This window comes from Mastigoproctus giganteus, chromosome 8, assembly GCF_048544385.1.
Source record: "Mastigoproctus giganteus isolate SK-2022 chromosome 8, ASM4854438v1, whole genome shotgun sequence".
NCBI lineage: Eukaryota > Metazoa > Arthropoda > Arachnida > Uropygi > Thelyphonidae > Mastigoproctus > Mastigoproctus giganteus.
The window spans coordinates 78,418,206-78,444,735 of record NC_143582.1 but is presented as its reverse complement, the minus strand read 5'-3'; the positions used below and the strand labels follow the sequence as shown (position 1 = coordinate 78,444,735).

Sequence of the window (26,530 nt, the reverse complement as noted above, 5' to 3'; positions counted from 1 at the left end):
TTCATAATTGTATGATTTTAACAGGAAATCCCTTCCAATAAATATCAGCACTTACCTATTAAGAGATTTTGGAATGATATTCATTTTTGCTAAAACATTCTTTAACCTGGCTCTGTGACCCAGTGTCATGAAACCTTTTTTGTCATCTTTCTTCCCATCAACTATACTTCCGTATGGAGAAACAGAACATTTAACTGTTGGAGAACCAGGGGGCTGGATAAGAGGACTTGATCCTACCCCAACAGAAAGGCCAAGAACTTCTCCCCAGTCCATCTGTGATGATAACCGAGCTCTGGGATCAGGTTGTAGATGGGCAATTTCTGAAGTTTTTCTTCCACGTGGCCTTGGAGAATTGTCTGGAGTGTTGAGCATCTCTTTAAAAGCTGTAGTTTAAAAAAAAGAAGGAAAAGTTTATTGGTACATGAATATTCAAATGGAATAAAATTTCTTGCCACATCTGGACTGTTATTCTATTACAATAAATGGACAAATAAATTGTAAATAAATTTTCCCAGGTCCCATCTATGTTTTATAGAAGGGATCTGGGAAAACCAAATAGGGCTGTCACAGATCCATATTTAACTAGCCAGGAGGTGCACTTGGTTTTCTAAACGTAATTAGGTCTGAATGATCACAAAATTTGTTTATAGGGCAGACATTTATAGATTTTTTCTTGTAATTTTTTTCACGATTAAATGATACTATACTTTTCTAAATGTATAATATCCAATTAATAACAGTAATGGGTGTTTTTTTTTTTTTTTTTTTTTTTTTTGTAACTTTTTAGCCAGAGTGATCGTGTGCAGATTGAATTTTATACCCAAATTTTTAAACACTTGTACCATTGCTTTTAATAGAGGTATCCCATTTTAACTTGGTATGTGGTAAATTAATACTATACAAACAATACCAGAAAACATCATATTCATAAATGCAGTAGGTATTTAAAAAAAAAAAATTATTATATTTTCACACATAAGTGGCTGCATAGAATACTTTCCAATGTCTAAAAGTTCACTGCCTGGTTGGATAACAACATTTTTCATAACTTTATTTTCTCCTAGTCAAAAATGTTGAAATTTCACATTTCAAACATATAAACTTTTAGGCCATAGGCACCAATTGAGTTTTCAACCTAAACACGACTTTAAAAAAATAATAAGAAGAAGAAGAAACAACACATTTCGATAAACCACAACACTTTAATATGTATTGTAAATGTAGTGAAATGATCCGTAAATGTCAAGTATATGAGTGGTGATTATAACTGAAATGACAGCCTTTATCTAGAAACAAGGTGACAGACCTTAATCTGGATATTTTAAGATACTGTAACACATATTTGGTCTGGAACTAACTAATCCTCTGTAACAGTACAAATATTTCACCACTTGTAAATCATTTGGAATCCCATTGAAAAACAGAGGATTTCTTAAAGGCCTCCAACAATCAGAGCTGTAATTAGCCAACCTCGAGCAGGGGAAAAAAGCATTTCCCCATTGAGTTATTCTGAGTTTTTTCAGCCTGCACAACAATCAAATTAGCCTGTGAACAGACAAAGACTGGAGCAATATGGCCTAACATCCTCCATAAAAAATCACCAAATGAATATTTAAAACAAAATTCTAATCTTATAATTCAAGTGGTGGCTATCTTCTTTCATGATGGCAGAATGAAATGAAAACAAACCAACAGAACAGTCTTATACTCCCTCTATGTATTATAGGTAATGGTTTTGGTTGGTTTAAATGCCAATCCAAATTGATGGTGATTTTATAAGATTAGTCATGGCTATCTCATTTTACGATACAAACTGAAATAGAAGTCACCACATCAGCAGTCTATTATGCTCTCACTTGTACCGAGAATTTTGTTTGTTTGTATCAGTAGACAAACACAAGAGTTCCTCATTTGGTGTTTCAGGCTACCAGAGTGCCCTTCCCCTTGTATGAATGTGAATATGGTGCTGCAAAGGACTGTTGGGTGGGGGTATGGGGACCCCATCAGCAGCACAAAAAAAAAAAAATAAATAAATAAATAATAATTTGAGTTAAAACTCAAAAACATGGGAAATGAATTTAGAATATTCTATAAAATTCAGAAAATTCAGAGAACATTTTATAACATTTTTCTGTTGCTCAGAAAAATGTTATAAAATTGTTTTGATATAGGGATGGTTAAATTCATTAGAGCAGAATGGCATCTTGCTTTATATATAACCCTATTAAGAGCATTAACTTGCTGTGTTTATTTTGTGGTTAAAGTGACTCCTAAGTTTAATTCAACAGCTTTAGTGATACAGCCACATTTTCATTCCTCATAAATATATGTTACTTTGAGTACAGACGTAACATGATTCAATATAGCCTCCCCTCTTTATTTAGTTTGCTTTCTTCTTTTCCATTTTAGTTTAGATTAAATACTTATATCCACCACTCAGATTTTCTTTATGCTTTAATTTATTCTATTGTTTTTAACAACAGCACCTTGCTTTACCTATAACCCTACTAACAGCATTAATTAATTTTCTGTTTCATTTTGTGGTTCCAGTGTTTCCTAAGTTTAATTCAATAGCTTTAGTAATAAAACCACATTTTCATTCCCAATAATAAATGTTACTTCTAGTTATAACTGTTGAAATAAAGCCTTAGGGATCTTCATACTTATGTGTACTTATACTTATGATCTTCGTAACATATGTGCAAGTTTTCCTTGCAAAATATAGCCCTACACTGTTTCTGAGGAGGTATGACTATTCTTAGCACCTAGTGAAAAGTGACCATTAAATTGGCAAAGTGTTCAGGGAGGATAGTTAGTACTGACCCACAAATCCAGCAGTGTGTAACAGTCAGATCCCAAGTTGTGCTAGACAGCATTCTAAAAATGTTAAGCTTCTTAAGACAAGTTGTCTAGAATGCTTTAATATATTCAAGGAAAGTAAGTTTTTGGTCAAATACCACACCAAGAAAGCAAACACTAGGAACAAGTGGGATGATTTCATTTTCTAGTTAAAGTTCTGAATCTGGATGTAAGTTATACTTGCTACAGAAGTGTATCCAGTCTTTTGGGGTGAAAGGCAAAAACCATTTTACAATTTTGTTGATGGCATCTTGCAACTATCACATACTGGAAGAATTTCAGGATATACTGAAATCATCGGCACACAGGGTAGTGGATTCTGTCTGTGGTAGGTCTTGTGTTATTCAATTCATTACTATGTTACCTAGAGTGGCACATAGCACTGGACCTTGTAGGACCTTACTGGATAATATCAGAAGATAGTGGTTGTGAAGTCTAACTTGAAATGAGTGGCGATGTTGAGTTTCTGATAAACTGTGGCAGATGTCCTCATAGTCTCAGATGGTATAGGTTTCACATTATACCATATCTAAAAGCCATGTAAAGGCTTTTTCTATGTCAAAAAGGACTGTGGCAAAGTGTTCTTTTTGTACAACGGTGTCAATGATGTTTATTTCTGCCCTAATCAATAGATCAAAAGTGGATTTCTCTTCACAGAAGCTGCATTACACTAGGTTTAAGAGGTCATTTTTAACTAGAAACTGCCAAACATTGATAATTTTTTCCATGATCTTGCTCATACATACTAGTGAGTGAAATAGGTTGGTAATATTGCAGATTTCTAGGATCTTTTTCTGGTTTCAGAAATGTAAAAACACAAGCATGATGCCATTTGTGCTGGAATGGTATTTTCTTTGAACATTCTGTTGTAGAGACATAACAGCAGGCTGGTTCAGCAAGTTGTGTTATCATGATATAGTCAATTCCATCTGGTCCTGCTGCACTGAGTTTGGTGGAGGCTAGAGGATGGAGCAATTCTAAGGGTAAATTGTATGCAGCACTAGATGCCGATTCAAAATTGATCAAATGCTTTTCAGCTTGTGCTTTGTGTACTTGAAAATGGGGTGAGTAAGATGTCATATCTGAAATTTCCATGAGTGACTTGCACCAAGTATTTGCAATCAACCCTGGATTAGTAACATCCAACAATTTACAATAAGCATGGAAAGATTGATACATCGATTTTTTGAATAAATTTGTTGTATTTTGGCCCATATTGTTGTTATTGTTTTTATAGTAATTGTGAAAGCAAAACATCTCCACGCTTCCTTTTTTTCTCATCTGCCTAATACATTCTTCTTTTGCCCGAGCCTGTTGAAAGCATATGAGATTCACAGCTATTGGGAATTTTCTGAAGATGTTCCATGCTATGTACTTTTTCAGCAGCACTGCATTCATTATTCCACCATACCTTTGAGCGTACTAATACTTTTATAGACTGTTTTCAAATCACTTGATCTGCCTGTAGTATATGCTTACATACATATTCTAATGCCAAGTTTATGATGTTTATCGGAACTGCTTTTCTTCTAGGACTCCTAGCTGCTTATAATCATCCCACTCAGCTTTAAAAAGTTCCATTTTGCAATTCAGTTAGAAAGTTATGCTGGCATCACTGTGGCATATCACAAGGTAATGGTATACCCAGAAGACTCATGGTCAGTCCACTCAAATAAAGGATATATGGTGCTAAGTAAAAAGAGATATCAATAGGTACAGTACACGTAGAAAGATGCATATAAGTGTGCACTCCATTCAGAATTATCAGATTGTGTTCATCCAAATCCTTCAGGTTGTCACAGATATTCCCTCAGATATGCCAGACAAGCTGTACTTCCTACCTGGAAGTCCAAAACGCTGATGGAACTGATATTCGGGTGAGAGTCAAGTCCAGTGGACCCAATTTCAGCAAAGGCCAGAAATTTGTGACAGTCAAATGCTCTGCTTGCATCTTAACGATGGTGGGACTATTAGTAAACCTGAGTATAACCCCCCATGCGAAAGCGCACTGTTGGTGACCACCCAGGTGTGAACCAATGCAAGTAGGGATCGAGGCGTGGTGCCAACACCACACAGCAAATTGCCGCCCCTCTGTGTTACCAGGTAATACTAGATGGTAGTTAACTCATCAACCGGTGAAATTCCACCACTTTGCTTATTGGAGGCTTGAAGTGGTGGAATCCATGTTTAGTCTCCAAAGCTATGTTCCGGTCAACCCTTCCCCATCTCTTCCATCATGCAGTATGATTGATGACTTTTGAGGTTATGATGAACATCATGGCGAGATCCAACCTTCCTAACATTTCGAGGGTACAGTTCTAAAACGGTGTTTGCAAGCCGGCCGCTAGTTAGTATACAGTACTGAATCTATTGGTAACTCTTTAGGAGGCTTCCGGATCAACTAGTGTATAATCTTGCTGCCTCTACTCTGCCAGATAGTGACTGGATGGAGTCCGACTAGTGTATAAGCAGGGGGCATTGTCGAGGCCACGTTATTCAAGGATCTGGGTATATTCTTACCACGTGTATGCCATATCCAAATATTTCATTACTTCATACAGCATGTCTCCCCCACTTTTTCTTACTATTCAATACACCATGAATTGTCAAACTAATAGAGTAAGCTTATCTGCAAAAAAGATCTAAACCTCCCAAGCACTTCCTAATCCATTCCACAAATATATGTGGTCTGAATTCTAATCTCAATGATGTCCATTTCCACTTCCAAACCCCATGTACTTTTACTGACAGAATCTCAATTATTGGTTGATTCCACTACTTCTCATCTCACTTGCCCAAATTATTTGCTGTATGATTCCTTTCAACTCAAAGGTGGTACTTGTGTATGTGTCTGTTCCGATATTCCCTCTCAGAAACTTGGTAATTTGGAATCTCCTCTTTTTGATCTTCTCTGGCTTAAAATCTCTCTACCTCATTGTGTAAAATTCATCTGTTGCCTCTACCATTCTCCCAACTACACTAATCACTTGGAGCTCTTTAGCTTCCTCTCTTTGCAACTTGACTTTCTCCAGTCCAACTTTCCTAACAGTGAGGTAATTTTCCTTGGTGATTTTAATGTTCACAACTCCAGCTGGCTTTCTTTTTTTTCTAGTCACACTGACCCAGCTGGTCGAGATGCCGAAGATTTTGCAATTACTAATGACCTTGCACAGGTTGTTCATTTACCTACACAGATACAGAACAATCCTAACCATACAGCCAACACGCTTGATCTTTTTCTCACAAACAACCCTTGTAAGTACACGGTCGAAGTGAGAGGTTCTTTAGGCACTTCAGATCACAACTTGGTGATTGTCTCTTCTCCAATGGAGCCTTTATCTCATGGCTATTCCCAACCTCGTATTGTTTGGCATTACAAGAATGCAAAATGGGATGACCTGCAAGATTTATTTTCTTCTTTTCCTTGGTCGAATTACTGTTTCAAAACTTCTGATGTTAATGTTTCCTCAGATCGTGTCAGTGAAATCATTCTTGTAGGAATGGAATCCTTAATTCCACATTCCGCTTTAAAATCTCGTCATTTGTCTAAACCTTGGTTTTCTAATAAATGTGCTAAGGCTTTTCAAAAGAAGAACGTTGCATATCGTAATGGGCTTGTTTCCAATTCTTCAGTTTCATTTTCTGCCTACATCAAAGCTCACAACAATTGTAAAGTAGTTATTAATCAGTCCAAACTAGATTTTAAACAGGCTAACAGTAGCAAACTTGCTTCTTGCCCTAATGGTAGCCGAGCATTCTGGTCTCTTGCCAAAGCTATTGGCCACAACTTTTGCCCATCTCTGCTCCCACTTCTGTCCAAACCAGATGGTTCTGTTGTCACTTCAGCCAAGGATTAAGGTGACCTGCTAGCATCCCATTTTTCTTCCAACTCATGTATTAATGATCTTGGTAAAACACCTCCCACCATTCCCATCACGCTCCATTCAATGCCTCCTGTGGTCTTCCTTCAAAAGGATGTCAGAAGAATTTTGACGAATCTTGATGCTAAGAAAGCTCCAGGTCCCGATAGTATTTCTCCACTTGTTCTCAAAACCTGTGCTCCTGAACTTACTCCTATTCTTTGCCACCTTTTTTCACTTTCTTATTCCAAAGGTGTTTTTCCTTCTGCTTCTTAATTTGGAGTTTATTATGCTATTAGTTTGGTGTATTATTTGCCATTTTTCTGGATGATGTTCTAGTTTAGATTAGAGTTCTATTATACAGTCCTTGATGGGATAGTGTTCATCTTTTATGGCAAAGTTGAAGCCATATTCTAAACCGGTAAGTTCAGTTGGGTGAAGGATTTTGAAGAGATGTTGACGGTAGAAATTTTTGGTTGGGATCCTAATGTAAGTGTATGCCATTTCTTGATGTGTCGTGGTTCTACATTATGGATGGCTGTGTTAATGCGTATATCGTTAAAACTGCAGTACTCTGTCCAGGTTTTCCCTTTTAAGATGAAATCTCAATTGATGTATATCGTGTAAAAGGTTATGTTTCTTGTTGAAACTTTTCCTGAGTCCCTCGCATATGATGGCGAAGGAGGTACGATATATGATGTGTGGGTATTTTTTGCAGCTGTTTTTCGGAGAAATGCAGGCGAATTTAGGAATAATATTATGGCAAAGACATTTTTGTAGGAAGGTAATATGTAATTTATTAGTGAAATCTTTGATAAGTTGTGTTTTGTGAGTTGTGTTTTTTTATCAGACATGTCCAAAGGCATCAAGGGTATAACTGAGAGGCGGTGCAGATAAGGTGTTATTATAACGTTAAAATATCATATGAACTGACAAGTATAAATATACACACAAATACTTATATACACACAAATACACAACCAACGATTTGAATAATATAATTTACTTGATTAAATGTCAACCAAACTGTGATGCTTGTTATATTGGTAGTACTACTACCAAGTTTGGTTCTACCAAAACTTCCAACACTTGCACATACTACCACTATAATAGTCTTAGATCGGGACAAACTAGTACACTCCTTTAATTGACTCCGCTATCACCATTATAAGACTTAAAACCAGCCACAAAATTTTTCAATATGAAGCCCTCATTATCGAATGGTTTCAACACAATAATCTCAACATCCTAAACGCGAAACTTCCCTTTCACCTTTCCTCGGCTTGGAATCTCTCACATCTGAGATTCCCACGTGTTCCAAAGACCGTCACGAGAGTATAGAAAATTGTCATCTTGGAAGACACCATCGCCATTCAGGAAAAACTCTAACATAGGAGTGTACACAGTCAGCAAGCAGTTGATGACAGCAGAGACCATTGTTATGTTGTTCCACATGCACCAGGGGTCTAAGTTCCTGCCAGTGAAACATGCCCGCCACGGCCTGCACTTTTGAAACCATGCATGATGGAGATGAAAAGCCTCATATTGTTGACACCAATTCCATACACGACCATCCAGTGTGGAGTAAATAACGTGACTCATCTGACCAGCACACCTTCTTCCAGTCTTCTAACGTCCAATTTGCATGCTCTTTGCACCAGGCGAGTCTTTTACACCGATGAATCTTGGCTAGGAGAGGATGCTGTAGGGGTTGTCTGCTGGTATAGCCCATACGTGCGAGCATGCGACGCATGGTCATGCCAATTATTATTCCGGGTTAGCCCATGTTGTATTGGGTAGTCAACTCTTCAACGGTGCTGCGCCTGTACGAGTCATCAGACCCGGCACTCACTTCTAACATCAACCTTTCGCTGACCTTTGCAGTTTCGCCATCGGGTCATTGTTTGACCATTTTGACACCAGTCCTGGTACACTTTAACTACGGTGGCTCTTGATTTGTTGTTTTTGGTTTTTTTTAGGAGCATTAGCAACTAAGGCCATATTGCTCCGGGATATGCGGTGGTCATTCGCTGACCTTTCCACATCCTCCGTATTTGGTGGTGACGGGCTCGAACCCCGGTCTAATCAAGAAACGTGTGCTACGCACTGTTGCTCCTTCCCACCTGGCTACGGAGACGCACGGTGGCTCTTGAACACCCCGCCAATTCAGCTGTTTGGGAAATTGAGACACCAGCTTTTCAAAAACCCACAATTTGTCCTTTATCAAAGTCTGATAAATCCTTCCTTTTATCCATCACGCTCGGAATTTTAATACACGCTGAACCACTGATACCTTATCTATGCTATGTAGGTTGACTAACTCTGCATTCTCATACCTCATGTGGTCAATGGGTCATATTCAGTTTTCATAAGGGGGTGGTCATAATTCAGTGATCACTCAGTGTATATTATACAATAGGATAAAAATAAAATTTAACTATTTTCTCTTACATTTGAGAAAATAGTTAATTTTATTTTTATACTGTGTGCAGAGTACGAAATATACTACACTATACACAGTTTAGTACATTTTCTACACTGCACATTTTTTACATTTTGGAAGGAGAAAAGTGAAAAGTTTCATACAGTTGCCTCATCAAAGTCCCAATGCTGTGCAATCTTTGATGGTGCATACATTTCTGCAATAAACAAGGAACGGTACATTTTGAATGGCGACAATCCTCTGTTCCAATTAATTTTCTTTTAGGCAGCATATGGGCAAATACAGATAAATGAAAGTTGTGTTGATGTTATTTAAAATGACAATCTGAAAGTTATAAAAATATTCAGTAAAGAGTAAATATGTTTGGCGAATTGTTACCTCAGTTTTGTTAAGTGTACAAATTGTGAAACAGTAATACATCACTTACTGTCAATCATTAATCATGTTCATGAATAGAAATTAGTAAAAACTTTTTATTTTCTTTTATTTATTTATTTATTTTATTTTATTATTTTTTTTTTTCTGGGGTAAAATATTTACACTGCATAATCAAAAATAATGTGCTGATTTTGATGATCACCATGCCAAGAACTAAATTTGACAATTCTCAGGTGGATGTCAGTTTCCTCATTTTTCTACGAGGTTCAACTGTACTAATAACAGAGCGGAGTTGGGAGAAATCCCAGGTGCCATTTGACACGAACATACCTGTACTAATAACAGTCTCTAAACATATAAACAATGGTTATATTCAATGTAATTATTTCCTATGGGCACTGCTAATATCTTTTTATTGGTCAATAGGCTGTCAACATTTTAATCTGTTATAATTTCAAACCTGTCACCATGAGATCTAAAGCAGCAGATAAAATTACAGCTTTGTAATAAAAAAAAATTACTCAAAATACACCCTGAACAGTAATACCGAGATTGGTAATACTCAAACAACTAAAGCACATCATTCAGTGTCATTAACAAATCTGAATAAAAAAGAGAAAATATTTTAATGTAGTCATAAAAATGTTTTAAAATTCTAATAATCAATAATCTGGACTTCTTAAGTTGCCAGACAGATGTATTTAATTGATAAAATGGAAATAACCATCAAAAACAGCTAGAAGAGTGGTAAGGCACAGTGATTACCTCTGACTAAAAAAAAAAAAAAAAATCCAAATGTTGCTCATTTGAGAACATTTAGCCAATCTTCAGAGTACAAATCAAAGCAAGTTTAAAATAAGTTAAGCCAGACAGTGTAATCAGCTGAACACCAAAGCTTTACCTTTAACTCAGAAAAATAAATAAAAGAATTTTTCGCCAGCCAAAACTATATATTTATTTTTACCACCAAATTTCAAACTGAGTTTGATCAAGATTTTTCTAGTTTAGAATCTAATTTTTGTTCGAATCTGATAGTAAAGCTCCTCTAAAACTCCCAAAGCACACTAAGCCTAAGTAAACATAACAGAAATATGATATAATGATTACCTAACAAATTTGATCTAACTGTGATACACAGATGTGTAGTTCCTCGTAATATTTCCAATGCACGAGCATGACTCATATGTTCAAAACTTTGTCCATTTACTTCAAGTATCTAAAAATGACAAAATAAAAATACAATTTTTAAATTGCTCTTATACCTAATGATACAACACATTGCATACACTAAAATATCAGTAAAGTCATTATAATGAAATCAATTTTAAAGACATTTTCATTAGGTACAAAAATAAAAAAAAATCAATTGGAGTTACAAAATTATCTAATAAGAATTCTATATTCCGTTTTTCAAGTTGCTTCATAAAACAATAATTCACTGCATTCACAAGACTTTTTCTGGATTTCTGTGTTCTTAAAAAATAAAACTATCTGAATGAAGACAATAATGCCATAAAACAATTGGCTGTTACCCAACTGTCATAAAAGATTAATAACCCAGGATTTCTTTAGAATCAATGTGATATGATCATGCAATTGACATTTTGATAATGGTTCATAGCAGCAGGCTGTCAACAAATTAGAAACAGCAAAGTCCCATATATTTATGTCAAAAGAGTTCAATGTGAACCTCAAAATGGTATGAAATAAATTCACAGAAAAGCACCATAATCAGATCCAATTCAAGTTTTCTAGCCACTTATACAGTATCGGCAAAAAAAAAAAAAAAAAAAAAATATCCCATTTCAACTATCCATCTCTAAACAGTTTGTCTAGTTCTTTTTTGAATTTGACCTTTCCACTTCCACATCAGATGGAACTTCGTTCCAGCAATCAACCACCCATTTGCTAAAGGCAAACTTCCACATATCTATTCCACAACTATCCTTCAACTTGAATTTAAGCTCCCTCATATGTGTAGTTTGAGCAAGGAAGATAGCCATCAGTACTGAGCTTGATAAATCCATTCAATGCCTTAAAAATCTCTGTATCACCTCACAAGTGGCTAGTCTCAAGATGCTGCAAATTGCAGTACTGAACCTTTTCTTGGTAAACCACCCTTTCATTACCTTCACCAATCTCACTGCTCTTCTCTGCATGTTGTTGAGTTCAACGACACATAGGCTGCTAGGGCCATACTGTGTCTTTCTAATGGTGAATATGAAATAACTATATTTTATGATATATTCCTATCTGATTTAGGAAAGTAAACAGTTCTTTTTTATTAGGATCATCTCCCAGAATTTGCAATAAATTTATTGATGACTGTGTATTAGCAATTGATTTAAAGTTGTTTAAGGGGACATTTTGAAAGTGGGGACAGTCCACTAACAAATGGCAAAGGGTCAGTTGTACTTGACATGATGCACATTGGAGAGCACTGTCGTTAATTAATAGATACAGGTGAGCTTGCCCAACCCTTAGCCTTCCTAAAATTGTTTCTTCTCACCTGCTTTCCCGGAAGCTAGAGAGCCACAGCTCTCTCAGAACTTCTCCAGATTAGTGATCAGCTACTGTAGCATGCTTTACAGATAATATGTGCATAAGCAGTATATGAAGTTTGAAAAGTCTGCAAAAGAGTAGTATCTGGTTGTTCTGCTGCAAGATCTGCTCTTTCATTTCCTGTTTTTCCACAATATATGGAATTCAGCAGAATGTCACAGCTTGGTTTGGCTCATTACAAGCAAGTAATTTAGAATGGATTTATTTCATTACAGGGTGAGAGGAGGAGTTATTACTATTTATGGCGGAGACAGCACTGAGCAAGTCAATGTACATTAAGGCAGATGAAATTAGAAGTTGATTAATGTGATTTAAAGCCAAGTTTATTGCATAAAGCTCAGCAGTGAAGATACTGCATTGTACAAGTAATGAGACAGAAGTGGTGAATAATGGGAAAATTACCGCAGCACCTACTTGTGTCTCAGTTTTTGAATTGTCTGTATAGATCTTACAGGCCTGTGAATTTGAAGCAGTGTGAGTTTCATGTAACTGTGTGATATTGAAGGAAGACAAGGTGTTCTTTCCCCACTGTCGGAAATAGTCATCGTAAACTGCAGGGATATTTTTCCACAGTGGATCAGGCAGTGTCATGTCCTGATATATATATATATATTGCCAATTTCTATATTCCATGTTTGAGTCAGTTCTTTAAGCCTAAGTGCAGCAGGTCTGTTTTCATTTGGTTTACTATTGTAAAATGACTCCCATTCGGTATTGTACAGTCATCTCCAACTAAGGTGAGAGGGAACACTGTGAATATTTACGTCATTTTTGCAACTCTAAAGTACCTTTTCTCACAGAGTCATACACTGCCGAGCCATAGTCCAAGTGGGAACTAATAAGAGCTCTATAAAGATGGATCAGTGTATGTCGACGAGTGCCCCATGATATGGATGACACACACGGAGGATATTCAATTTCTTCAAGCAGATGGTTCGAAGGTGGGCTACATGTCTCTGAAAGTTCATGATTCCTATCTAGTATCAAGCCAAGAAAATAAACCGTGTGAGCAAGAGGAATCAGCACATTATTTATCTTTAGCTCTGGATCACAATGTAGGGATTGTAGTTTGCAGAAGTGAGTGGTGGCAGATTTATGTCCAGCAAGACAGTATCCATTGCATCCAGGATTCTATTCTGGCTAGAGCAATTCATAACTGTCTTTCAATAGTATTCATACTTTATTCATAGGATATGGTGAAGTCATCTACATACATATATACTTCAAGAGTTTTTGGAAGATCTTCCAGTATGTTGGTGACCCGAATCGCAAAAACGGTAGCACTCAGTATGAAACCCTATGGGACACCCTCTTCTTAAATGTCAGATGCTGACAAGATATTCCAATATCAGACTTGGAAGGTATGTAACTTTAAAAAGATACGAACTATTTGAGAGAGGTATCCTCTCAGACCTAACTCATGTATATCTTTAATAACACCATGATGCCACGTCATGGCAAATGCTTTCTGAATATCTAGGTTGATCATCACTGGATGTTGTCTCATTAAGAAGGTGTTATGTATGTTGGATTCAATTTTGACAAGTAAATTTAGGGTATACCTGTTTCTGCAGAAGCCCTATTGGTGATTAGAAAGATTTTGTGAGTCTATCCAACTGAGCCTCTTATGCACCACCTTTCAAAGATTTTGCCCAAACAGCTTGTCAATGATATCAGTCTGTAATTCTGAACTGGAGAGGGATCTTTGAATGTTTTTGGTATAGCAGAAATATAGGAATGATGCCATTACAGAGGATATGTATTTTCTGAGAAGGTCTGGTTATAAAAGACCAAATAATATGCATAGATCAGCTTCACATAGATGCATCAGCATACTACAGTGAATGCTGTCTGGTCCTGCTGCACTATTTGCAGATTTGCTTAAGGATTTTTGACCTCAGAGTAAAGAGCTGGTTATACGGAAGTGAGAGATTAGTTGAAAAATTCAATCCATGATATTCTTCATTGGTTTTAATGAGTTCAAAGGAGAAAAATGGATGGTTACACAATACAAAGCAAAGAGTGATTATGAATGGCCACTGCTTTCCATGGATTAATGTGATAACTGGGGTACCAGAGGGACTACTACTGGGCTCCATACTGTTTTTAATACTTATTAAAGACATTAAGTTTTCTGATGATATAGAGGGCGAACAGTGTTTAATGGCAGTAATCAGCATATGCAATTTCAAGATCTAGATAAACCAAAGCACATGGGCTGGAAAATGATTTTAACAATGATAAATGCAAGTAATTTATTTATTGCTGTTAATCAAGGTACAGTCTGTCCTCGTATAGCACGATAGTTGTGTTCCTAGAAACCCTCATGCAATGCAAAATCGTGCAATATAAACAACAGGCCCTATGGGAAAAGTGGGGTTAGGTGCCGACCACCCAAGATTGAACACACATTTGGAACCAAAACATTAACAAACACAATAAATAATCGGGTAATTTTAATCGTTATAAAATACTTACGTATTTTATAACGATTAAAATACGTAATAATAATATAATATATTTTTTATTATAATATAATAAATATTTTTATTATTTATTATATTATAATAAAATATTTTTAGTATTTTTTAATACTAAAAAGTATTTTTTACGAATAAAATACGTATTTTATTCGTAAAAAATGTATTATATTAAATAAAATAGTCGTAATAAAATGCTTACATATTTTATTACGACTATTAAGTAATAAAATATTGCTAATGCTTTTGCTTCTATCATAAGCAAACTTGTTTTTGTTTGATTTTCTATCCAGATGACAGGCGTTCCATCTCTTCCAATTCTTGTGTCTTAATCTAATGGATTTTAATTACACTTTCAGTTGTTCCCGCTATAAAAGTTGTTTTTTTTTTTTTCTCCGCATTCTTTGTAATTCTCGGCGTTGCCTCATTTAGGTCTGTAGCATGTGCAATATCAAACGTTTCACAATTTCATATTTTTTTCTCTATCGACAGAGACGGACTGGCCATAAGCCTTACCCGGGAAACCCCGGTGGGCCAGAGGCCGGTGTGATTTTGGCCATAAACATAAAATAAGAAATTTTCCCGGGTAAGAATTTTTGACCCAGTCCGCCTCTGTTTATCGATATTGCTTTTTTTCTCTCTCTCTGAATCTGCAGTGTCTTCGCCAGGACGCTTCCTTTTCACACCTTTTAAGTATTTTACTAATTTTTAGGGAATAAAGCGCAATTACAAAACGAGGAGGCACGCTTGATACACATAAACAAAGCTGCGCGTGTGTAGCAACTGAATAAACAACACCGTAAAGGCTGAGATAATTAATTAACACCTCACATTTTACTAAAGCACATTTCTAGGGGTTACTACCATAAAACAATAAAAACAATTTCCAGTTGTGTTTCTGCTAGTGGAATCTGTTATAAACTGGTAGTAAACTCCATCTAATTGCATTTGCGATTATATCGATAGCTGGAATTGTGTTGGTTTTTACGTTATTATGGTGAAATGTGTTTTCCCCTTCACTGATATGAAACACAAATACATTTTCAGAATCTTCTTCATTCCTATCGTGTTGCGTTCGGTTGGGGTGATTCCACGTTCGACTGCCATTTTTTGTAAACACAAAGGCGAATCGTGCATAAGCGAATTTGGTTCGTGTTATATAAGATAACGTTCCCCTATTTATAAATCGTGTATGATCGAATTCGTGTAATGTAAACACGTGTTATACGAGGACCGACTGTACTGCATGTTAATCCCATAATAATATACCAACTGGATAGGATCAAACTCAAGGTACTTGAGAAAAAACACCTAAGGATAAAAATATAGAGCCCAAAATGGAATCATCTGAACAATTCAAAGAGGCTGATAGAACAGTCCATGGGGGTCTATCGGTGATATACATGAACTTTTCTAGCAGAGACCAAGAGGCAATTATCCACTGTACAAGGCAATGATTAGGCCACATATGGAATACTGTATACATCTTTATCTCTTTTCTAAGTCTAATAGGGATAGTATGAGGATAACTGAAAACTTTATCCCATACCATATTTCAAAACGGTGCCATCTGAGTAGTGGTACTCACCGAGAATAAGTAACAATAGTCTTCTCTATTAGTGAAGTGTTACTTATTCAAGGTAGTGCAATATCATGGCAACTCGTCGTGAAGGCAGAGCACAATATGAGAAACAGAGCAAATGTTGCCTACAACAACTACTTCGTAGTTTCTTAAGAGTTGTCTAGGGTGTATCTATACATCGATATTATATAGATAATAAACTCTTAACTCTTAACGTATTATGCCTTGTGCATTTAGTTATTTTTAAAAGTAATCTAATATAAGTTAAAAAGGTAAAAGGTAAACTGCAGCCATTATCAATCCAATGCAGGATGGAAGCCTCCTCAACAATTCATGCTGAGGGGAATGGACCATAATCTGTCATGCTGGTCCAGTGCGGGTTGGCAGATCGACCGTATTTAGCAGTCAGGGGCTTGAACCCCAGTCTACTCAAAGAGCGTATGCTACTGCACTCCCGCTCCTGACCATTTGGCTACGGTGGCCGTAATATAAGTTAAAAGAAAGTGCCAATTCTTACAGAACTGATATTATGAGGAGGGCCAGGGCTCACACCTATGGACATAAAACTAACGTAATAGGGTCAAATATGAACAAGTTATGGGCATAACTGAATGATTGTTACTCAAAATAATTGATTACGTGCAAATTAGTCAATTTACTTGATTATGAAATCAACATAGCAGAAAACTGAAGAAGAAAAAACAAAGAAAAGACAGTGGAGGGATTAAACCCGATGTTATCAAAACAGGATAAAGTGCTGTTCACTCAGGCAATAGTTCTATTTGGTCTCGGTCTCTCTCTCATAACTTATTCTGCATATAATCGATTATGAAAATGCCGTAATCAATTATTTTGAATATTGTCAATAATGGATTATTTTGATTACAATTCTGAATTATACTCATAACTAATATAAACAGCAGGTTTGTGAAAACCTGGGCCACAATTTCTGATAATAAAAATGGTATTTAAATTTTATCTGTTTATATCTGATTTTTTGAATCAGTTTTATACTTTTTTTAATTTAGTTTTTCCAAATCAGGGGGAATGCCACAGACAAGAACTGTGCATGCCACAAGTGGCTCTCATGCCTCAGGTGGGCTACATCTCTAAACATTTTTAGTAAGCAAAAAACTATCGTGCACATCAGTGCAGATAACTATGGGCATATTGCAGTATATTCATAATAATAGGATGAGCAATGTTCGGCTAGGTATTTTCATCTGGCCAAATATCAATTGGTTGCCTTTTAACAACTGTATTAACTGAACCAGTTACAATAGAGGCAGAGTGCGATTTTCTAATAACTAAAATTAATAAAGTCATCTTCTATCTACAAACACTCAAGAAATACACTGATTAAGCAATGATTTTAACAGAAAATGGCACTGCAATGTCACTTAACTATTCAAATATGCAGTGGAGTGTTAATGCAGGAGGACAACAGTATACATCTAAGTTCACTGTGGCTTTATCCAATGTGATTACCAGATAAGGTAATATTCTTGTAAAAAATGAATAGGAGTGAACTCCTCAGATCTGTATGATCATTGTGGAGTATAGACAGCACTTTCCCCCCCCCCCCTTTTTCTTTTCTTTTTTTTTTTTTTTAACGTCATAAATCTCAAAAGTTAAATGTTTGACAACATGACAATATGTGCATTTTTATGATTACTAACCACTGGATCTGTATTTTTCAAGCATGAATTTTGAAACTGATTTGTTACTTTTCTTTGAAACCTGGAAGCGGTGCCACTAGCAATCGTAACACACACACACACACACACAAAATGGCACTGGGCTTGACCGACCCACCTACCACCTATTTCTATTTATTTTCCTCATGAAAGATTCCGTAATAGCATCAATTCTCCTCTAAAAAAAGGGCTTTAGTTTTATAAAATTCTGCTTGCAGTACACTAATGCTCGACCTTTTCCTAATGAACTAAAATACTTATTAGATAAAAACACCATAAAAATATAAACATGAAACAATCGGTCATTCCCATTTTCGAAATCATAAAAAAAATAAAGGTGCAAAAATTAAAATTGGCACATGCACACGCAGTGAACAGAAATCATGGGATACTTACCTAGTAATGGGTAAGCCCACCTTTCGTCTGGACAAGAGCAGTCACACGGCGAAGCATTGAGTCCACTAGTTCATGAAAGCATTCCACAGGTATTTCCATACATGCTTGCTGCACCTCTGTCCATAAATCGATCGCAATCCTGGGTGGAGGATCCAAAGCTCAAATGGACCTTTTCACAGCATCCCAAAGATGCTCCACAAGATTTGTGTCCGATGAACATGGAGGCCATTCCATGGTGGTAAAATCTGTGGAATGCTCTTCAAACCATGTTCTAGCCACTACGACTCTGTAGGGAGGTGCATTGTCCAGCTGGAAGAGTCCATTGCCCTGTGGGTGCGATGACCATGAAGGGATGCAGACTGTGGGCAAGGAAGGGCACGTAACCTGGGCCATTCAGAGATGTGTCTGAACGTACCAGAGGTCTCAACGTGTGCCAGATGAACATGCCCCAGACCATTTCCGACAGTCCAACTGTCTGAACAGTTCCTTGTTGACAAAATGGGTGCATAGCTTCGTGCAGTTTCCATCAGATGTGCACGCTCCTGTCCATTCTAAAAAAAAACTGGAAATGGGACTCATCGGACAGGGAGACCCTGTCTCCAATTATCCAAGGTGCAGTGCAATTTTCTTTTACTCAGTTGAGGTGTAGACTCCTGTGTCATGGTGTTAGCAATGGGACTCTAGTGGGTTGGCAGCTCCCATATAACCTATTGCAGCTAATGATCACCTGATGGTCTTGGTGGAGACATGTCTGGCACCTCCCTCATTGAAGTTGGCAGTGATTTGTGCCACTGTCGCTCTCTGGTTGACTGAATCAATGTGAGACAAATGGCCACGTTCATTCACCACCCACAGCACTTGCCACTGAGATGCTGCTACAGAATTGGCGTATTCCAGACACACTCTTGATCCTGTTGAACAAGGACAGTACAATTTCTGCACCTCTGCAATAGAGTGATTCATGCATCGGGCACCCACTATCATCCCTCTTTCAAAGTCTGTTACACGAGGTTTATCCATACTGACACTGAATTACAGTCTATGTGAATGCAGTGTACCTATATACCTGCCAAGCGGTGGGTTTGTCCACTAGTGAGAGGGGTAATAGCATTACATTGCCTAGAACCAGGTATACCATGAATTCTGTTCTTTCAGTGTACTATGTTTTGCAAATTCATAAACAATACATATTGCTTCCAAAACTACTCAAGTAGAACTTTATGCAGTATATTTAGGAAACTAAATAGAGGAAAAGCCATTAATCTCAAACTGGTGATTAAGATGCAACAGATATTTTTCAGGTGGGCCTGTGAAGCCCTGTGCCACTGACACAGCATTAATGTAAGAATAAGGATTTGGCTAGGGCTGCCAGCTGTCTTGGACTAGCTGTGGAACTAATATTGGAACTGTAAATAAAGAAGAAAAAATCAATTCAAGAGTATTGATAAGATTTCTTTATGATTTAAATCATAATAAAAAGTTGTAATCACTACTTTCTGCATGTTCTGAATAAAATTCATACCTAAAATATGTATAAAGTAACATATATGACAAACACTTCTTACTTGATCCCCTCTTTTTAGTCCCATCTCTTCAGCTCTTGAACCTCTGTCTACTTTGGACACAAAAATTGCAAAACCCCTCTCATAACCACCAAGTATTGAAAAATGTAAAACTTCCTCCCTTGTTGACCTAGCTAATGTAATAGTCCGACTACGAGCTTTTGCTGCACAAGCAATGTTGAGGAGCCTTTGCTGTCCATGCATTTTCTAACACAGAAAATGTCAAAAATAAAATTAGTAAAATTGTTTACATTTAACTTTTATTAATTCTAATTAAAGTGCCATTCCTCTCCAAGTATTCCCAATAAAATGAAATGCAAAATTTTCTCAAAAGAATCAGAATTTAAAGTATACTGTATATTTTATAAAAATTCATTTTCATTAATAATACAAAAATGAATGCGTACTATATTGAATACCTCAGATCAGATGTGCAGCTTGCAAGCCATATGCAGCTCACAGAGCTGCATCTCAAGCATATTCTGAATGATTAAGGAGGCTTCCCTAATGGTATTAATTTTCTAAACAAGGAGATAAAATATCTGTTGTAGCTTTTAGTAGGAGCATTAAGTTGTCTAATACATAGTACAACTAGATAGCAATTTTGAAAGATCAGAGAGAGAGAGAGAGATTGAATTTTTAAAAAGTTTATGAATATTATATAATTATGTTTCCTTTATTATATTCAAGCCTTACAGAAATGTATTCCCAGCATAAACTATGCTGTAATTTAAAAAAAAAAAAAAAAAAAAAAAAAAAAAGATACAATTGAAGTCCTTACATCCACAAAATTACCACTTTTTTGGCTTACACTTATCACAGAAACCCATCATACAACACATTTCACTTGTTGTTTGCCAGTTTGTGCTCTGAGACATAATTTATTGCTCTCACACTAGTCACGAGGGCTTTTCAATTAAGAATGATCATAATTTTTCATTAACAATGATACTGCTTGCCATAACTAGCTGAGCTGTGGATTTTAAGACCAAACCAAGCAGCATCAACTTACCAACTGTGCAGTTGACCCGTGCACACAGTGTGACCTTGGCAATCAATCAAGTTTAGGCAAAAGGTTAAAATGGAGTTCGCAGGTCGGCCACTAGATAGTCCACCAGACCAAACCTATTGGTAACTGCTAGGAAGTTTTGGATCAGCTAGTATATAATCTCACTGCTGCTACTCTGCCAGATAGCAACTGAAGGGAGTCCAAATAGTGGGTATGCAGCAGGCATAGTCGAAGCCATGTTATGTCAATAAGCTGGGTGTATATTCTTGCCATTTGTATGCCATATCCAAATATGTCATTACTTTATACACGTTCTTCGCACCTTTTTTACTACTGAATACATAATGCTTGTTCAGTTTCACATATATAACACTGGACACGACCCACTAGGAGGAGTATACTGCTTTCAAATGATGTTTCCATCTCAAGAAAACAATCTTAAGTGTATAAAATGTTAAAAGAGGCTTATGGTGAATCTATGCTTCCATATAGCACAGCTAGAAGAGTTTAGAATAGATGTGATCCAATCAACAAATTAGCAGTCCTGGAGCCCCAACCACTGCTATCACTACAGAATCCATAAACACTGCTCCTCATGAAATACCACTCTTCATGAAAGAAGAGCATTGTCTAACAGTAAGGCAACTGGCAGAGATGTTGAGAACATCAGTAGAAAGCACACATGGTATTCTCCATGAAAACTTGCATTTGATGTGTTTGTACACGCTGGCTTCCAAGACTACTCACACATGACCAACAGAAAGTTCATATGAAGGGTTGTGAGGAGCTGTAAGAGATGGTTACTGAAGATAAAGTTCTGCACAAGGTGATAATGGTGGATGAGACATAGCTTTGCCATTTTGACCCAGTGAATAAGCAACAAAAATCTATTTGGGAGTCAACATCACTACCAACAAAGAAAAAGACAAAATTTGTGGCATCTGCAGGAAAGGTTATGATCATCTCTTTTTTTTGACATTCAAAAAATGGTTTTGCCAGCATGTTGTGCCACATCATACAACTGTTATGGGACCTTACTATAGAACTGTACAACACACTTTGCGGGATCACATTTGTTGCAAATGACCACAGCTACATGCAAATGCGAGACCTCACATTAATCATACTGTCATCTATCAAGGGTAAAGGGAAATGCTTCTGCTTTCATAAGGGTGACTACAGAGGTCTCAGACAGTTTTTAAATACTATGCAGTGGGACACCAACTGACAATGTTACCAACAGCAAATTCTAAATGGGAAATATTCAGGGAAGTAATCAAAGAAGCTACTAGGCTTTTGCAACAAAGAAATACTGTACAAGGCTTAGACCTAAATGGATATCAGATCCAATGTTGAGTCATACAGCAGAGAAGAAAACTGTGTAGGATGGATATAAATTATCAGGTGGTGTACAAGCCTATGGCAGTTATAAATTAGTCTGCCATCAAGTAAAAAAAAGAGGTTAGGTACGCATAAGAAATCTCTCACAAAGAAAAACAGCAAATACTTATATTAACAGTAGAAGGAAGGTGTTGAATCATGTTGGGCAACTTGATGGCTATGGGTTAACTGTTGATGACCCTGCTCAGGTTGCAGACAAATTGAATAGGTATTTTGCAGTACATTAACACATGAGAAATTCTTTAGGGAAAGGGATACCAGAAGTTTATCAAACTCTAATGAGGAGCTAAATGACTTTGTGATAATTAAAAGAAAAGTGGAGGAGAAACAATAAAAAAGGCACCTGGGGTGGGTGGGATCTATCCAACTATATTAAAGGGGGTAGCAAAGGAGCAAGAAATCCCTTAGCCAAAATTATGAAGGCATCTTTGGATACTGGAATGGTCCCTTGGACTACGGTCCCTATGGGGATACTGAATGTATCCCCAATTCACAAAAGGGTTTAAAAGGGTGACATGAATAATAACAGAGTTAGCTTAAATTCTGTTCTGGGGAAAAAATGAAGTCTCTGATTAGAGAAGTAATGCAGGATCATCTTGGCCAGGCATGCATTTATATTGCAGTCACAGCATGAATTTGTTAACCAATGTAATAGGTTACTATGATGCTATGATCAAGAAACTGGATGCAAAAATAATTTTGACATCATATTCTTGGAATTCAGGAAGGCTTTTGATACTATTGCACATAAAAGACTACTGTACAAATTGGAGCAATGTAGCACTAAGCACAAGTTGCTGCTATGGATAAACGGATGGTTGAGTAGGAGAAGACAGAAAGGGGTAGTCAATGGACACTGTTCTTCAGGGACTAATGTTATTAGTGGAGTCCACCAGGATTCAGTGCTGGTCCCATTGTTGTTTTCAATATTTATTAATGATATTGATGAAAGTTTGTTTGTTGGTTTGTTTGTTTGTTGGCTTTACAGTGCAAGAGCAGCAAGGCCATAATACATCTAACTATGTTAAATACACAGTTTATGTATACAAATGTTGTTGAAGTTCACACTGCATTGTACAGCTGTATCAGTTTAAGGAATGAAAAAATTTTGGCCACGTGTTGGGTATCTGCCAGGAGGTCAGCAATACTGAAAAGAATTGTTTATCCTGGAAAAAGAGTTAAACATAGCTTGTCGGTCACTATTGTATTTGGGGCAATCAGTGAGTACATGTTGGACAGTGAGCTGAGTGTCGCAGTTTGTACACATTGGTGGATCAGTGCCTGCAAGAAGAGAAAGATGAATTTCATTCGTAGTCCAGCTAATACAACTACTTCATGCCTGTTTTCACGTATACAGGATTTTTAGAGTTGGAGATGTTTCTTTATACGGAGTAATTTGTTCCGAACTTGACTCTGCCAGATATGTTGCCATTTTTCAAAACACCGCTTCTTTATAATTGACTTGTAGTCTGTGATCGTTATAGCAAATGGTTCATCTATAGGATTTGTGGCATTTTTTGCAGCTAGATCAGCACGTTCATTTCCAGAAATTTCAACATGACCAAGGATCCAACAAAAGATGACTTCTTGTTTCTTCGTGTTTAGCTTAGTCATAGTATTCCATATCTGTATGAGGAAGGAGTTATGATGATTTTTATTCTGCTGTATAGCTTGGAAAGCACTAATGGAGTCCATACAGATAACACTGGTCAATATATCTGTTGATATGGTGAAATATAACACTATAAAAATAGCACCGAGTTCTGCAGTGTAGCTGCTGCATTCAATGGGGAGTTTCTTGGCTATAGCAAGGTTGGGAAAACTGCTGCTACACAAACATGGGCTTCAGTTTTAGATCCATCCATGTAGTTTGGCATATAATCTGCGTAGTGAGTTCTCAATGCGGCATGAATTTGCAGTATGGTCTGTCGGGGCAAGGTGTGTTTTCCCAATGATGTGAGTGAAAGGTTGCACCACGGTACGTGATATATCCAAGGTGGAGCTGTACGAGAAGTAGTAGGCTCTATCATGCTAAGGTCAATTTGCCATTCACTGAGTAGGGAATGCAGGCTCTGTTGATGGGTAGGCTCTGTAAAAGTTCTCCCATTTGGGCGAGAAAAGTCCATTACGAGTAGGGTTGTCTAGCTGCCCTTTGACTTTTGCTGTGAAGTTTAACAGAAGCATTTGTCTGTGTAGATATAAAGAGGTTTCAATTGCTTCAGCATATAAGCTCTGTCTGGAATGCCCCTAGAGCAAGCCGAAGAGAACTATGGTGCATGGGATCAAGCCAACATAAGGCACTTGGTCTAGCAGAACTGTAGTCTAGTCATGGCGTATTAATGCATGATACAAATGCAATAGCATGTAACAGTCCGCTCCCCATCTTCTGCCAGATAGTACTCTTAAGATGTTTAGCTTCTTAAGGCAAGTAATCCGGAGCTATTTTATACGTTTGAGGAAGGTAAGTTTTTGGTCAAGAACCACACCAAAAAAGTGACACTACGAACCACTAGGATGATTTGATTTTCTGGATGAAATTCTGTGCCTGGATGTAGGTTATGCTTCCTACAGAAGTGTATCCCAACAGTCTTTTGTCACTGGAGGCTTAAACCCTTTTTTTTTTTGGGGGGGGGGGACTATTTTACAACTTTGTTAATCGCACCTTTCAACTTTCTTTCTACCATTCGCATATTAGGCAAGTGGCAGGAGATACTGAAACCATCCACATACAGGGAAGTATAAACTGTTTGTGCTATATTCTTGCACTGCTTCTATTAGAATGAGCAGAAGCCTGGAAAACAAGATCCATGGTATTTCAGAGACTGCTGGGAGCCATTGCGGTACAAGTAAACACATGGGTTGTGTTAGGGTAGCTAAGAATAGAAACAGGTGCAGGTATACTTGTGTGCACACCAATGCTAGGAGTTTAGTAAATAAATTTGATGAATTTGAGGTATTGCTCAAAACATCAAAGGCAGATATTGTTGGGATATCAGAGACGTGGTGTCACACAGATATAAGGGATGCAGAACTGCAATTTGGGGGGTACAACGTCTACAGAAAGGATAGACAGGATAGGAAGGGGGGAGGGGTTATGCTATTAGTTAAGAAACACATAAAAACCAAGGAAGTGAAGCCAGTCAACATCGCCGGACAGTGCAGTGTTGAGTCAGTTTGGTGTGACATAAGCATTGGGAGATCAAAATTGAGAGTAGGAGTGTGCTATAGGCCTAATGACTCTGATGAGTATAATAAGGAACTGTACAGGGAAATAGAGTGGGCCAGTAAATCAGAGAGTCTTATAATGGGAGATTTTAATTTCCCAGATATTGACTGGAATTTGGGGGCTGGTTACTCACACACTAGCAGGGCTTTTGTGGATTTATTAGATGATTGTTTTCTACATCAGCATGTTCGGGAGGCAACTAGAGGGAGTAATACTCTTGATTTGATTATCAGCAGTGATTCTTCATGCATTAAGAATCCGCAGATAAACGAACCACTAGGTGGCAGTGATCACAGTGTGCTGAAGTGGGATTTACTCAAAGAGGTAACTACCATTAGGGGTAAAGGGAAGGGTTGTTGCTTTCGTAAAGGCGACTTCGATGGACTGAGACAGTATTTAAATTCTATACAGTGGGACCAACTGATGATGTTACCAACAGCAAATTCAAAATGGGAAGCATTCAAAGAACTTATCTTGGAAGCTACTACTTTACATACCAACTAAGAAATATTGTTCAAGGTTTAGGCCAAAATGGATGTCAGATGAACTAATGAGGCATATGGCAGAGAAGAAAAATACATGGGATACTTACAAATTAACACATGACACAGAAGCCTATGATAGATACAAGTTGATACGCAACCAAGTTACAAAGGAGATTAGGCAGGCAAAGGCAGATTACGAGAAATCCTTGGCAAGGGATGCAAAGAAAAACAGCAAAGAGTTCTTTACTTATGTTAACTCTAGAAGGAAGGGGATGAATCAGATTGGTCCACTTGATATTGATGGGTCAACTGTTGATGATCCTGCTCAGGTAGCTAACAAACTAAATGAATATTTTGCATTGACATTCACACATGAGGAGTTATTCAGCAAGGGGAATGCCAGAGGTGTATTCAACTCTAGCAGTAAGCTACAGAATCTTGAAATAACTGGGAGTAAAGTGGAGGAGAAACTGTTGAAGATAAACGCAAGAAAGGCACCCGGGGTGGATGGGATCTATCCGGTTATATTAAAGGAGGCAGCAAAGGAAGTAAGCAAACCAATAATTATGAGAGCTTCCTTGGACTCAGGT

At 37.2% G+C, this 26,530-nt stretch overlaps 1 protein-coding gene and 1 pseudogene across 2 annotated transcripts in view; both read right to left on the bottom strand.

Annotated features, from left to right (window-relative positions):
* The window catches only part of LOC150081655 (rap guanine nucleotide exchange factor 2-like), a 900,618-nt gene that overhangs the window by 251,028 nt on the left and 623,060 nt on the right, over window positions 1-26,530 (bottom strand). For both annotated transcript variants that reach the window (XM_090380578.1, XM_090380579.1), the window contains exons 10-12: window positions 19,823-20,026; window positions 10,648-10,756; window positions 56-383 (exon numbers count right to left, since the gene is read on the bottom strand). In XM_090380578.1, coding sequence (XP_090236704.1) covers window positions 56-383; window positions 10,648-10,756; window positions 19,823-20,026 — 641 coding nt within the window. The remainder of the gene's footprint in view (window positions 1-55; window positions 384-10,647; window positions 10,757-19,822; window positions 20,027-26,530) is intronic.
* On the bottom strand, window positions 4,416-4,480 carry LOC150081657 (small nucleolar RNA SNORD36; annotated as a pseudogene).